Here is a 15,096-nt window from a genome sequence, read left to right as displayed (position 1 = left end):
TCTTATAATAAAAATGAAATAAATATAAATATTTTTGCAGCTTGCCCTTGCTGATGTGCTTACTTTATTCATATATTTGAATGAAAAAATTGTACTGTAATTATTCTTTGATGACCCTACCTAAAATTAAGCCCTTCCCTAATGAAGCCATTTAAAATAACCCTCTAAATATGGAAATTTTCTAGAAAATAGGAGGACTTAGGTTAGAATAATTACGGTATATGTCTAAAGAATAAAAAATAATTTATTTTTTTAATTCATTTTAATGTTTTAAAGATTGATTAATTATATTGAAAATAAATCAATCTCTGTTGAAATTTATATTTTAAAAAACGAAGACGAAACTTTAATATTTAATAAAATAAGTAAAAGTTTGATGTTTCAATCAATATACTTTGATTTAATAACTAATTATGAATTATGATAGTTGCGAAGTAAAATATAAAGTAGTTTACACACACACACATTGTTTTGAATTTTCAGAAATTTATAATTTTTCATCAAAGTTGATTGTAAAATTAATACAAATTTCAGGTTAAATTTGTAATTATCTATTACATCAGTTTTCCTAATCAGTCAATTTATATAAATTTAGACTTGCTTTACTTAACCTACAAAATAGATTGTTTCTAAAATCTAAGTGACCCCCCTCCCTTCATTGATCATTTAAGACTTACAATGCACTTTTTTGATTAAAAGATTTAATTCATATAAAGCCATATTAAATGCTTTAAAATAACCTTCGAAAAAAATTCTTTTAAATTAGGATGCCAGAAACAGCAAAAATTTGTAATTTATTTATTTATTTTATCTATTCAAATTATTTTTAAATTTTAAAAGAAGTTTATTACTGAAAATAATTAAAATGGAAGACGCAAAACTAATTCAAACAAATTATGACTTAAAGCCTACTCTTTTAGGCAAAGCTACTGCTGCTTTATTAGGAATTTCTTCTTTGATCGGCTGGAGTGCTATTCTTAACTCTTTTGATTACTTTGATAGTAAATATCCTAAGGAAACTTACCATGACATTACTTTCCTATTTCCGATTCCATTAAAGTTTGCCACTTTTATATGGGGTTTAGCCATGGACTTCCTTGCAAAAAGATATTCTATTAAAATTAGAATTGGTTTGTGTCTTGCAATCCAATCTCTCTTTATGATTGCTATGCCTTTAGTTGCCCTTTTTTTCTAAAATTGGGCTGGCTTCTCAATTTGTATGGTGCTCTGCTTTTTAATTGGTACCACTACTTGCATCTCTTAGAACTCCAGCATTGCTATGATTTCTTAATTTGATAAAAAAAGCTAAGGTAAACAAACCCATTTTCATTAAAAGTTTATAAATAAAACCATTAAAGCACATTTTTCAGAATTTACAATATCAATTCTGATAAATTTTTAATGAAAAAATAATAAAATTTTTTTACAAAAGGTATTTTCTGGATTTTTACTGCCTGGAGCGGGCTTTCTATGAACGTAGGCAGGGCTATAGTACTAGCCATTTTTGGTGATAACAATAGTGGAATTAATAACGGTACAATTGTATACTTTGTCATGGCAGCAATTATTATTTATGCAACTATTTTCTGCCTTTTGCAATACCTAAAATCTGATCACCACCACAGTATGATGAGTTTGCTTTCTGCATAAGAAACCACTTAAAATAATACTGATTAAATAAACTACTAATCTGTTAGTGACTATAGCAGCAGTAACAGCAATCAAAACTCATAATAATTTAAAACTAGATTATTAGCATGCATGAAAAAAGTTAAATTTATAGCTGCTTCTATTTTTTTGACATATGTTATCACTTTTATGCTTTTCCCTGGTGTATCTATTTACCAAAAATAATATTCCTTCATAGAATCTTTTGCTTGGGCTACGTAAATAAATAAATAAAATATTATTTATAAACTATTTCTATCAAATAGTTAATTAAATAAATTCATATTTTTTAAATATAATTTTTTATTGATTTAAAAAAATAGTCTTTTAATGCAATTCTCTTACAATATTGGCGATTTATCTGGTAAAGCTTTGAGTAATCTTCCTTTTTACAACTCTGCGTCTATGTATATTTTGAATATAAGTAGATGTATTTTCTTCTTTACTTTCTTAATGTCTGCAAGAGATCCTTCTAATGCCTTTTTTGGAAATGACTATTTTGCTTTAATCAATATATTTTTGTTTGGTCTATCTAATGGAGTTATTACTGGTGGTCTCATGTAATTAGGCCCTAAAAGAGGCTCTAACCCTGATGAAACAAATTTAATTTCTTTGATACTAGCTTTTGGTCTTACATTTGGTATATCTGTTGGTGCATTTTTAGCTCTCACTTTTGAATAGCATTGATAATAAAAATAAAATGTTTGATTAATTCAATATTACTTTTTTAAAAGCAATAAATTGATTTTAATATAATGTAAAGTACATATTTATATATTTTTTTAATTCAGCATAATTATTTTCAAAAAAAAAAAACTAATCATTAAAAAGAAAAGTTAAATTAATTGAAATAAAAATTAATTGAATATTATTTAATTAATTGAAATAAAAATTAATTGAATATTATTTAATTAATTTTTGTATGAAATTTAAATATAATTTTTAAAAGTTTCTTTCATTATTTATTTTTAAATTAAGAAAAAATGTCATTTTTATAGTTTCTTGCAAAATATAAACAAACCAAATTTTTATTTATTTATTCATTAATAAGTATCTCACATTAATTTTAAATTATAGGTTATAATCCATTTCTTAATTTATGTTTGATTTATTTTAAATTTCTGCATTTTTTATGAAATATTAAAGTATATTTATACTTGCAAAATTTGGATATTCAATAAATAAATGCCAACTGTTATAAATTTATTTTCTAATTTCAATAGTGGTTAAAAGTACCCTATTTTTTGATTTATTTTCAATTAGTTTTTTTAAGGAAAATAATTTTGATAGGTATCAACTAAATTTTACGAAATTGTCAAAATATTTAATAATCCTAGCTATCTATTTATTTGATCAGCATAAGTGTATTTATTTTGATAATTGAAATATTAACATTTTTTTAATTATTTCACGAAGTTTATTTAGAATTGATAAATTTATTTGAATTTCATTAAATTATAATAAAGGATAAACAAATTCAAATATAAATAAATAAATTATTATTTTTACTGATTTTTTAATTTTATTTTATTTTCTATAAATAAATTAAAGATTATTTTTTAAAGATTATCCATCTTCACTCCACTTTAATATATCTATTATCTCTATAATACTCTCTCGTAACGAATTTATATTTTTTATAAATATGAAAAGCAAACATGATTAGAATGATAAGATTAGCTCCACTGAAAAAAGACATTACTGGTATGAGAATTTCTATTTTTTAATGTCCTACTGTTTTATTTCCAATAAACCTTAAACTATTTGAAGCTTTTTAGTACATAATTGGAATCTTTGAGTATAATGATAGTTGGTATGAAAAACTGAAACTGTTATCATAACCAACAAGACGAATTCTGCAATAATTATATTTTCCTTCCTCGCCTAAAAGATAACTAGTGTACATATTCGGAGTTATTTCAAAGACATATTCTTCCGATATCACTTTGAAGGTAGGCAATATTTTAGTTTGCTAGCATTAGCAGTTAGGACAATTAGGAATTTATCCATTTTATATTATATTTAAAATTTCTATGTCTTATTATATAAGATTAAAAAGATCCATTGGTATCTTAACTTAATTCAATTCAAAAGGTTCGTCAAAGGTTATTATACGAAATTTTATATTATCAGTAACATCTTAATCATTGACATATATTCCATATGCTTTGATTTAAAAAGTTTTTCCATTATTCATTTGATTAGAAGGATATCTGTAATTGTTTGAATATTAGTCTAAATCGTATTAAAAGTTTACATTCAAAATAGGAGTTTATTTTTAATCAAAAGAAGAAAAACTTGTTAATATGTAATCTCTTGTTTTGATTACTTTTTATTAATACATAATATCAAAAATATTATCTTAATATCTATCAAAAGTGACAAGACCGTTTAAGTAAGGATCATGCAAATCAGGCGCTTCTATTGCAGAAATGAATTTATAGTTGAATTTTACATTTCCAATCTCAAGGACATCTTAAACAGTGTTTCCTGATACATAGCCACCATAATTATCATATAAACCGGGAGAATCAATTACAGAAGAATCAATATTGGCGGTAGAACTCTTTAGCATGTCATAAAGTGTTAACTAGCTCAAAAATTAGGTATAATACTAGTTGTCATATTTTATTATGGATTTATCAAATATAAAATATCCTAAAACGTTATCTTGATTTTAACCAAACTAAAGCATAAGAATTTAGTCAATAGGAGGTGTTCCTACTTTAGCTTTTATTTAAAAATCTCCATCTACTAAGGTTGCCTACAAAATTTATTCACAAAAGATTTATTGAATAAAAAAAACAAAAATGAATAAGTTCAATATCATTTTTTTTTCTTGTTTAAAAATTTGAGTTAAAATGTTATTTTTAATTAATATTTATAATAATGCTAATTAATGTATTATTTATGATTTTTATTCTTTCATACTTTTATAAAAGATTTTTAAAAGTAAATAATTAAACTTGTTACATTGTATCTATCTTCTATTTATTTATTTATTTATTTATTAATTTATTAATTTTTTCATTTAATGAATAATTGATTATAAATTTAAATAATAATTATGATTCAAAGAAATCAATTTTATCTTTTGTATTACTCTGATATTGATACATATATATATATATATTTTTGTTATCTTTTTAAACTATTTTTAAGTTATTTATTTTAATCTTTTCACACTTATTTAAATAAACTTTTTCATTTATGCATTATCTTACAGGCAGATTAGAGCACCTGACAATTATTATAAGATACTGATATGCAGATTAGGCATAAAATTAAAAAATAAATAAGTAAGATTTCTTATGAATTTTTAATTAACAGATATTATCAGAAAGTTAAAGATATTTACTATTTTATTATTTATAAAAAATAAGAAAGATCCTAATATATAGATCAATTATCCGGTTAATGCATAAGATTTCCTGATATGATAAGAATTTAAATAAAAGCAAAAGTAATTCTTAAGAAAAGTAAGAAATAAAAATATTTTCTGAAATGGTAATATATATTGCAATAATTTAAAGTTTAGTTGATATTTAAATATAATATACTTACTATCTTCAATTATCAAAAATATAAATTATTTATTTATTAAATAATGAAATTTTATTTTAAATTTTAATATTAATAAAATCTTAAAATAGAGCCTGGCCGAAAGAGTTAAAATTATATATAGTAGTTAGTATATATATGTCTTGGTTTTCAAGAAATAAATTTTATGATTATCAAAAATTATATTGAGAGCATTTAACTAACCTAATACACTTAGACATAAGCTTTCTTTAAATTATATCTTTATGATACATATTACTATATTTTTAGAATTTAAATAATATTTTTATATTAATAATTTATTTAACTTACTAGAGTGCTAGAGATACTAGAAAAAGTTTCTTCAGTTTCTTTAGATGACTAATAAATACAAATACTCCTTAATGTGTATATTAATTAGCTGTAAAATATCTAATATTTTATACCAAATAACTTTAATATTTATTCAAAATACCTATTAAACACAATTAATTTTCATATAGTTTAATTTTTATAAATACTTAATTTCATTATAAATTAATTAATTATTAATGATCATAAATAAATAAATAATTACTTTGAACATAATTTTAATGTATTCAAATAACTACATTTTGCAATCTCTTTGCCAATATCAGAGAGAGCTGTGTCGCTTATTCCATAACTTAAATTCATTATATATATTATTTAATTTGAGGTAGTACAAATAGAATGCTTATTTAAGATAATCAAACTTAATAAATGATTTTCGAAACCATAAATAATTTCTCTAATAAATAATACGTTTTTAAACTTTATTTTAAGTCATATTTATTTTCAAAAATAAAAATTTTATATCTTTGATGAAATAATAACAATAAATTAATATATTTATTTCTCTGTTTCAACTAGATATTTTTGTTAAATGAAAATATATTTTTACTCAAATGAAAGGCTTAAAGTTTTTAAACATGGACAATTTGATAACTCAGCACATAGATAAGCTGCAACATTATCTGTATATTTTCTTTTTATAATTATGAGTAAAAGATTTATTATTAAATCAAATTTATATATTTCTTATATTAAAAATAAAATTAAAATAAAGACTAAACGAACAATCATTTTTTTATTATTAATAATTTTATTCATATTTTTTCTATCTAAATTGTTAAGTTTATAAAAGAAAATTAAAAATTATAATTTCTTTCTTTCTTTGACTTTGCTTCTAACGCTTAATAAAAATGAGTGGTTCAAAATCTAAAAAATAAAAGAATAGTATGATTGAGCTTAAATAAATAAATAAAATACAAAATGATAAATAAAAAGCTGCAAGATTTTCATTTGGATTTCTAAATATTCAAATTTTTGTATTTGTTTAAGTAAAAAAATAAAGAAAAATTGAATAAATAACTTTAAATATTAAATCTTAATTGAACCAATTTTAAATAAAAATATTTTTTTGAAAAAGTATATTTAATTAATATTTTACTCTAAAGAAATTGTCAAATTAGCTAAATTAGAGCATTTTTTAATAGAGTTTGCTAATCTTTACATTCCCTCATCGGTGGTAATGATTTTACTATTAAATTAATATTTATAAATTATAATTTGTCATTATTAAATCATTAATAAATAACTATCAAAATTATTTACTTAAATACTAAAGCTAATGTTTAAAGATTTTAACTTTGTTCTATACTTTATGCTAGATTAATTAGGTCTTTTTCGTTGATTGTTTTAAATCCGCTAAATAAATAAATATAATAATTAAAGCATGTCAATTTGTTTATTATGAAGTTAAATTGAAATAAATTTATTTCAAAAATCTTACTCTTTAACTTAAAGATGTAAATCAGAAATATTTATTAGTTTGGAAAAAGATTTGACTATTGGTTCAAAAGAATTAACTTCAAGAGTAGTTTCTCTTTTATTCAATAAATAAAAAATTATAAAGAGTTTTTTTTTACTATTAACAAATGGAATAAAAGATATCAAATAAAAATTAATAAGAATGTATATATATATATATATACCCAATAATCAAACTTAGAATTTGTAAATTCTAAAAACTAGACAAACAGCTACCAAGTGCTGAAACACCTTACTAACCAATCTTATTTATAATTTAGTCTTTGTTGTAACAAAGGTAACTTAAATCTAAACTTAGTTCAGAAATTTTAGTCATTTTCGAGAGACCATTACTTATGTATGATATTCCTTTATCAGTAATTTTGTTCTGTCTAATTAATATTCAAAAAAATTATAAATAGATTTAGTTAGTATTATGCAGAATATGATATAAGGAAATAAATTGGTAATTTAAATGTTATTTATTTTTACCTTTATTTATCTCAATTTTTTTAAAAATTAGCCAGTAAAGTAGTAAGTAGAATTTTATTTATCTTTAAAAATACAAAAATTATTTTTCTTAAATTTTAAAAACAAATTAATAAAATTAGTTTAAAATTCAATGTTAAAGTTAATATAAAAAATTATTAATAATAGTTAGATAGATACCCTAGTGAAAAATATAATTTCGTCAAATTTGTGCAGCTTGCTAAAGCAGAATTAATGTGAGAAGCACCAAAATCACCAATTTTGTTATTACTTTTTAAATAATTAAAACAAAAAATCAAATTACAGCTAGTTAGTAATTTTAAAGGGTCATTTTACCATAAATCTAAATCTAATTTTTCAAGATTTGCACTTTTTTTTATAATAGCACTTATTTTAGAAGCTCCTTGAGAAGCAATTTAATTTTGTCTAAATCATACATAAAATTTAATTAAGAATTCCTTATTATTAGTTAAAAAAAAATTTCAACGAAAGAAACAAGCAAATATTTGTCAGATTTTAGCATTTTTCTAAAACAGAGCATAATTTAGATATTCCTTTATCTCCAATTTTATCATTCCTTTAATATATAAAAAAATTTATTCTTAAAAATTAGTCTTAGAACGTATATATGTATGTAAGTATAATAAATAATCCAAAATATTTCTCAAATTTTTTTATGTTTTTTTACTTTAATATTAACCAAAAATATTTACGTTAACGAAAATTTTATTGATGTAAGATTAGACCAATCTAAGTTTAAGCATAAATTAGATAATCCTCTGTCACCAATACTATTGCCACTTTTAATGAAAAATCGTTTAATATGTGGATCAATAAATAAATGAATTGCTAAGGAAACTAAAAATAAAAAGATTAATTATTTTAATAGCTGTTATTATTTTGATTACTTCTTTTAGATTAGAGTATGTTGTTGTAAATAAAAAAATAGTAATTTACCTAATATAGAGAATAAGGGATTATAAATTTTTGAATTTTGAAAGCATAACTCCTGCACTTGTTGCTCCACTTATAAGAAGATCATTATATCTTTAAAATTTTAATTAAGTATATTTACTAAATAAAATTTAAAATTTTGTATAAAATTAAAATAAGAGAAATATTAAAAATAATAAATAAATAAATAAATAAATGAATAAATGAATAAATAAATAAATAAATAAATAAATAAATAAATAAATAAAAGGCTTTACCTTAAATTAATTACCAAATTTTTTATTTTTGTTATGTTTTCTTAATCAATTAATGGAGAAAGCAAAGGATAAAGGGAATTCCTATTCACTCTCATAACATTGCTAAAAAAATATAAAGTTAGTTAATTTATATAAAAAATATTTATTTAATTTTTTTAACTTAATTTTCTTTGTAAATACTACTCACTTATATATATATATTCTTATCATAAATACATATCTGATATTAAAAATAATTTTATTTTTACAAGTTTAAGTTTAAGGTTGAGAGCTTTTCACACTTAGATATATTTGATAAAGCTAAGAAAAATTCTTCTAAAGTTTTTTCACCACTTTCTCTCATATTTCTAAAATAATTTGGTAAAGTAAGTAAGTGATTGAATTAAAATAATTTAATAATTTATAATTTTACGTCAAATCAATTTCCAAATATGATAAATTCTAGCAGTATGCTAAAACTTTTCCTAAATTAGAAAAATCTAAAGGCTCATTTTCTTATTACCTATTTATTTTCATAAAATAAAATATTAAAATATTTTAAAAAGATATTCATTCATTCAATTAATAAATAAATAAATAAATAAATAAATAAATAAATAAATAAATAAATAAAAAACAGAAACTCAAATATTTTGTATAAGTTAAAATTAAATGGAAAAATAATTATGAGCATTTATTTGTAATTACAAAAGAAATAAAAATAAATATCAATATGGTATTTGTAATTTCTTTCTTATATAGCTATTCTCAATATTTTATTTATCTATTACTTAATTATAATTTTAATATTAAATAATTATATATATGAATATTTAACAATAATATGTAGTTTATATTTTATATTTTTAAGTATTTTATTTTAAAGATATTAAATTTAAGAAATTTTATAAATAATTGATATTAACAAGGTAGATTGAATTATCATATACCAATATTTATTCTTTGTAAAAATATATTTATTTATTTATTTATTCATTCATTTATATATTTGTTTCTTGCCAAATCATTTGAAAAAATAAATAAGAAAATTATTAAATCAAGCAAAAATAAATATTAATTAAAAAATTAAATTTTGAATTTTAGAGGTTTCTTTGATTTTATACGATTTATAAAATAAGCTAGGTTTATTAAATTTTGTAATCTAATTTGAGAAAAATATTAAATAAATTATTAAAAAGACATTAATTACCGTGGTTTTAAACAGATTTATTCAAGAGTGGATAAATTTGAGTTTTCAAACTTTTTATTTAAATAAAAATAAATTTATATGAAATATATTTTATAATAAATATGCTTACTTTTTTAAGACTGGTAAAAGTAATAGCTTTCTATATCATACTCTTTTTTTTATTTAATAATCAGATTCTTTTTTTTTGATTTATTATTAATTAAAAGGGTATTTCTTAATTCCTCTTAAGCAGAATTTGTGAGAAAAATTAATTCATAATTTTTATATGTACAAAAAATTAAATTATTAATTTAAAGATAGATAATAAATACTGACTGATTCATTCTTTTAAATTTTATAAATTGGAGGTAATTTATTTTATTTTTTAAGATTTTTTAAAATAAAAAATGATGATTTTGTTTTAGTAAGTATTAAAAATAAATATTTAATTTTTTTATTATTCCTTGATATTATAAAACTTAACTATATCTTATTTTTTTGTTAAATTTTATATAATAATTATCAAATAACTAAATGAAGAAAAATATGAATTAGAATATCAATCAATCATCTAAATTTATATTGATAAATATTATATAAATTTTTTAGAAGATGATAATTTTTCTCAAAATAAAATGAAAATATATATACCATTCAAGCAAGATTTATTAATCAACAAAAATTGTTTTTTGAGATAAGCAATAATTAAGATATTTCTGCAATATATATTAATTAATTATGTAATTTTTAAGAATATTGAATGTATAAATTATTAAGCTATTTGCTAATAATTTTTCATATAATTTATTTGAGTATGAATGAACCAATAGATTTCTAAATATAATACAATTTTAAATAAAATTAATTTATTTCTACATAATTGAATTATTTATTTATTTATTTTAAAGTGGTTTATTAAAAAGAATCTAAATATTTTAAATGAAAATTTACTAATATTTTTAGGATGGATTTACTATAATAATGAAAGAAAAAAGAAAGAAAAATCTGAACAATACTTTGATTTATTTATTCACTCATTAATTTTGCTCTTCATTCATAGAATTATTTTAATTATTATTTTAAATTTTATATCCTTTTATCTGAAATATTCTTCTATTTTGTAAGTAACTATTTTCTTCTTAATTCTAGTCACTTGTAAAATTATTTGACTGCTACTATATTTATTGATTATTATTATTTTCATAATTTAAGGTATTTAAATTTTATTAAATCTAATTTTAATTATGTTATACATTAGGAACAAATTATTATTGCTAAGTATTCTACTAAATATTTTAATTATTATTCACATTAAAAGCTCCTTAAAGGTTAAAACTATTAAAAGAAATTTAACCATTCTACTAATTTGTATTAACATTTTAGGTCATTTAAATGTTATTTTATAACTCAAACTTTTGTTAATTTAAATGGAGAGGATTGTTTATTGATTATTAGACTTAAATATTAGATTATCTTCCTATTTATTCTAAAATTTATTGTTGTTAATTCTATTTTTCTTATATTTTATTCAGTTTATCCTGTAGAAAAACCTCTAATTTCTACAACTCAATAGTCTTTAAATTATTGTTTTCTTACAAGCAAAACTATACTATTTCATTTATCATATCTTTCTGTCCTTTTGCATACGCCTCTTTGTACTGCTAGTTTGCCGAGTTAAATAAATTTGCTAGCATTTTAGCAGCTTGTGAAAAATTATTTTTTAAATCCTATTAGTTCATTTATTTATTAATAAAAAGTTTCTACCAGAACCTACTAATTTTTGTTAATATCTAATCTTATAATTTACAAAGAATTTATCAAACTAACAAATAAATTTTCTAAGGAGAATTTAGGATTTATTTATATAAAAAATAAAATAAATCTAGCATTAATGTTAGAAGTAACCATAATTAATTCTTAAGCAATTTATTTTATATTTTACAAAAATATTTTATAAATAATAAAAAATTTTTTTTATAAATTAAAAAGCTTTAACAAATATTTGTGTAAAGTATCAAAAAAAAAAATACAATTTTAAGTTATCATTTCATGTAAATTATTTAAAATGTTTAGGTTGTTTGCATATTAAAGCGCTTGGTGTTTATTTGCGATTTAAATTTTGCAAATATCTTAAAAAAAGATTGAATTACTTATTAATTAATTATTTAATTTATTAAGATATCTTTGCAAAAACAAACATATTATTTAATTAATTAAATAAGTAGCAATATAATATTAATTTATCTTAGTCACTTACTTATATTTAATTTAAAGATGAATTTTAATATATCAGAAAGAAATTCTGATGCCACTCTCTATGTAGGTGGTTTAGATTAGAAAGTCACTTAAGAAGTTTTATGGGAATTATTTTCTTAATGCGGTATAGTAATCAACGTACATTTACCTAGAGATAAAATCACTGGAGAGCATTAGGTAATTGCAGATATATTTAATTTTTATTAGCTTAAAATGTCATTGAAACTTTTAAATTCAAGCAAAATTTATAAAATAAACTTAAAAGCATTCAATAATTATTATTTTAGCATGTTAAAGTATAATGAAAAGTTAAGAAACCATCAATAATTAAGATAATTTAAGATAGAAATGATATCATTTATTTAAACTTTTGTTAGAAATTAGTTCAAGCTTCAAAAATGCATAATTGAATTCAAGGAATATTTACAATTCTATAAAAAATAAACACTTTAAAGAAAGCCTATTAAGAATATAAAATATAATTTTAGCTATCATAATATCAGCATTTTCATTTTCAATTTTAGATTTTGCTTTTATTTAAAAAGTTATTTTAAAAATTATCGAATAGACGCTGTTTCTTATATAAATTAAATTGAAATCTAATTATGTTATGCAATGCTAAAATTGAAAATAAATAAAAAATAATAGATATATTAATCAAATATTTTTATATAAATCAAATTAACAATTATTTTATTTTTTTTAAAAGGGTTATGGATTCGTTGAATATAAAACAGAAGAAGATGCAGATTATGCTATCAAAATTTTGCATTTAATTAAGTTGTATGGAAAACCTATAAAAGTAAACAAAGCATCCTAAGATAAAAGAACCTAGGAAGTTGGTGCTAATATATTTATTGGAAATTTAGATCCTTCAGTTACAGAGATGTAGTTATAGGAAACATTTTCTACTTTTGGTCTCATCATTGGCCGTAGAGTAATAAATAATTCAAATATATAAATAAGACACTAAGTTACTATTTTTATCAAAAATCTAAAATCATCAAGCTGTATAATTCTTCTCTAAAAGATTGCTTAGCAAATAGCTAAAAAAATTTCAATCAGAAAAATAAAAAGCAAAAATTTGACACTAGAAATTAAATATAAAATGATTTTTGCACATGCCTTTATTTTCATTTGAGGAGTAGGAATAAAATAATTAATTCTAAATTTAAAGCAATAATATCTAAATTTTTAAATAGTCTCAAAAGCAATTTACTTGCCATAAAAGATGATTTAAATAAAATCAAGTTGAAATTCTTTGAATAATTCACACTCTTACCAATAAAATAATATTAAATTTTACTTAAATCATTTTTATAAACACAACAATTACTTATGTTGAACTTACCTTAATACTAATAAAAATATAAACAAATTTAAAATGACAAGAATAAAATTATCTGTTTGATTGAAATATTAAAATAGTTAATATTTATGAACGAAAAAAATTCATGAATATCTAACTTTCTATACTTTAGAGGAAATCAAGAAATATTTATTTATTTTATTTTATTAGAGAAATAATTTTTATTAAAAATAATCAACATTTTAATGAAAATAATTTTTATTTGATAAAAAGATTGTTCGTGATTCTGACAATAACTAATCTAAAGGGTATGCTTTTATTTCTTATGATAATTTCGAATCCTCTGATAATGCTATATCTGCAATGAACGGTAAATAAATCTGATTTTATACTGTGAATATTTATAAACTTTAAAATTTTTAATTAGGTTAATATTATGGAAGTTAAAAAATTAGTGTTTAATATGCCTTTAAGAAAGACTCTAAAGGAGAAAGACATGGTTCTGCTGCAGGTAAAATTAACTAAATACATTTAATTTTAAAAAACTTTTTTGCAATTGCTTCTTAATTTAATGAGTTTTTTAACAACCAAATTTTAATTTAATAGAAAGACTTCTTGCTGCAAACAGACCTCAACCTTTGTAGTCAGGTATGGGTATGAACGCACCTGCCCCTCTTGTCCCAAGCAACAAGGGTATCAATAGATCATCGATTCCGTAAATAAAAAATATATCATAATTTAGATTTTTAATTTTTAAAGATTAAAATAAATTTTTTTATTTTTAAACAAATAGTATGGCAGAAGGATTAATATAGCCTAATCCTATTGTTCCTCAAAATGCATATGCTTAACCTCCTAACTTTGCTCCTCCTATGCCAGGTTATAACATGCCCCCAAATATGCCACCTAACATGCCTCCTCCTCCAATGTATATGCCTCAATAAATGCCCCCTGGTTATCCTCCTCTTCCTCCAAATATGCCCCCTCCTCCTATGGGTATGCCTCCTCTTCCTCCAGGTTAGTACATGCCTCCTCCTCCAGGTTTTATGCGTAATAAAATGAAATTATTTAGCTATTTAACAAATATAAATTTTTTTTGAATAAATAAATAGCTCCAAACATGCCAAACTTGCCAATACCCCCAAGACTTAATTGAGACTACAAAAATGGAAATAAAGTTGTATAGAACAATCTTAAAAAATAAATAAATAAATAAATAAATAAATATATCGTTCATTGTTTATAAGATAAGTGTAAAATAATTATGGAAATGTTTCTTGCTAGCTTTCTTTTAATCAAGTTATGTATAGTAGATAGCTAGAAAATTATAACAAATATATATATAGAGCCTATTTATTTTGCAAAAATGATTAAATTCTTCTTTCCATATAAATTATAAATCAATCCAAAATAAGATAGTGTGCTTCTTTCTGTGTTTGCTTCTAATATTGATTGTGTTCGTATTTTCTTTGTTGGAAAACTCAAAATAAGTCAACTATTTTTTTTGTTTGTAAACAATTTTTTCTTAGTCATTTTATAGAAAAATCAGAATTGATAGAGACATCAAATTATTTTTGAGGTAGTCATAAAAATGCATAAATAATTTTTCAAAAAATTAATTAATT

At 20.5% G+C, this 15,096-nt stretch overlaps 5 protein-coding genes across 5 annotated transcripts; 2 read left to right on the top strand and 3 right to left on the bottom strand. All coding sequences in view use genetic code 6, as the record gives it.

The window, feature by feature from the left end:
- Positions 1-865: 865 nt before the first annotated feature.
- On the top strand, positions 866-2,355 carry TTHERM_00024030 (equilibrative nucleoside transporter family protein; the record flags this gene model as incomplete). The annotated part of the gene is made up of 3 exons (XM_001008489.1): positions 866-1,310; positions 1,433-1,886; positions 1,992-2,355. 3 exons carry the CDS (start codon positions 866-868, stop codon positions 2,353-2,355), a joined length of 1,263 nt encoding a protein of 420 aa, XP_001008489.1.
- Positions 2,356-3,244: 889 nt separating this feature from the next.
- Positions 3,245-4,498, bottom strand: TTHERM_00024020 (transmembrane protein, putative; the record flags this gene model as incomplete). Its single annotated transcript, XM_001008488.1, has 1 exon — positions 3,245-4,498. One exon carries the CDS (start codon positions 4,496-4,498, stop codon positions 3,245-3,247), a length of 1,254 nt encoding a protein of 417 aa, XP_001008488.1.
- Positions 4,499-5,402: 904 nt separating this feature from the next.
- TTHERM_00024010 (hypothetical protein) lies at positions 5,403-9,254 on the bottom strand (the record flags this gene model as incomplete). Its single annotated transcript, XM_001008487.2, has 15 exons — positions 5,403-5,640; positions 5,786-5,872; positions 6,131-6,214; positions 6,680-6,769; positions 6,844-6,936; positions 7,022-7,114; positions 7,224-7,430; positions 7,708-7,797; positions 7,864-7,953; positions 8,015-8,104; positions 8,241-8,327; positions 8,485-8,574; positions 8,739-8,840; positions 8,987-9,085; positions 9,151-9,254. The coding sequence occupies 15 exons, from the start codon at positions 9,252-9,254 to the stop codon at positions 5,403-5,405; spliced, it is 1,644 nt and encodes a 547-aa protein (XP_001008487.2).
- A 1,686-nt stretch (positions 9,255-10,940) lies between these two features.
- On the bottom strand, positions 10,941-11,711 carry TTHERM_00024000 (STATa protein, putative; the record flags this gene model as incomplete). The annotated part of the gene is made up of 1 exon (XM_001008486.2): positions 10,941-11,711. Exon 1 carries the CDS (start codon positions 11,643-11,645, stop codon positions 10,941-10,943), a length of 705 nt encoding a protein of 234 aa, XP_001008486.1. The 5' UTR covers positions 11,646-11,711.
- Positions 11,712-12,105: 394 nt separating this feature from the next.
- TTHERM_00023990 (splicing factor protein) lies at positions 12,106-14,627 on the top strand (the record flags this gene model as incomplete). Its single annotated transcript, XM_001008485.2, has 7 exons — positions 12,106-12,339; positions 12,872-13,099; positions 13,745-13,841; positions 13,899-13,982; positions 14,078-14,186; positions 14,265-14,521; positions 14,584-14,627. Exons 1-7 carry the CDS (start codon positions 12,181-12,183, stop codon positions 14,625-14,627), a joined length of 978 nt encoding a protein of 325 aa, XP_001008485.1. The 5' UTR covers positions 12,106-12,180.
- Positions 14,628-15,096: the final 469 nt, after the last annotated feature.

Source organism: Tetrahymena thermophila (assembly GCF_000189635.1).
Source record: "Tetrahymena thermophila SB210 genomic scaffold scf_8254803, whole genome shotgun sequence".
NCBI lineage: Eukaryota > Ciliophora > Oligohymenophorea > Hymenostomatida > Tetrahymenidae > Tetrahymena > Tetrahymena thermophila.
Note: the sequence above shows the minus strand (reverse complement) of the source record. Positions and strands in the feature narration are given on the sequence as shown.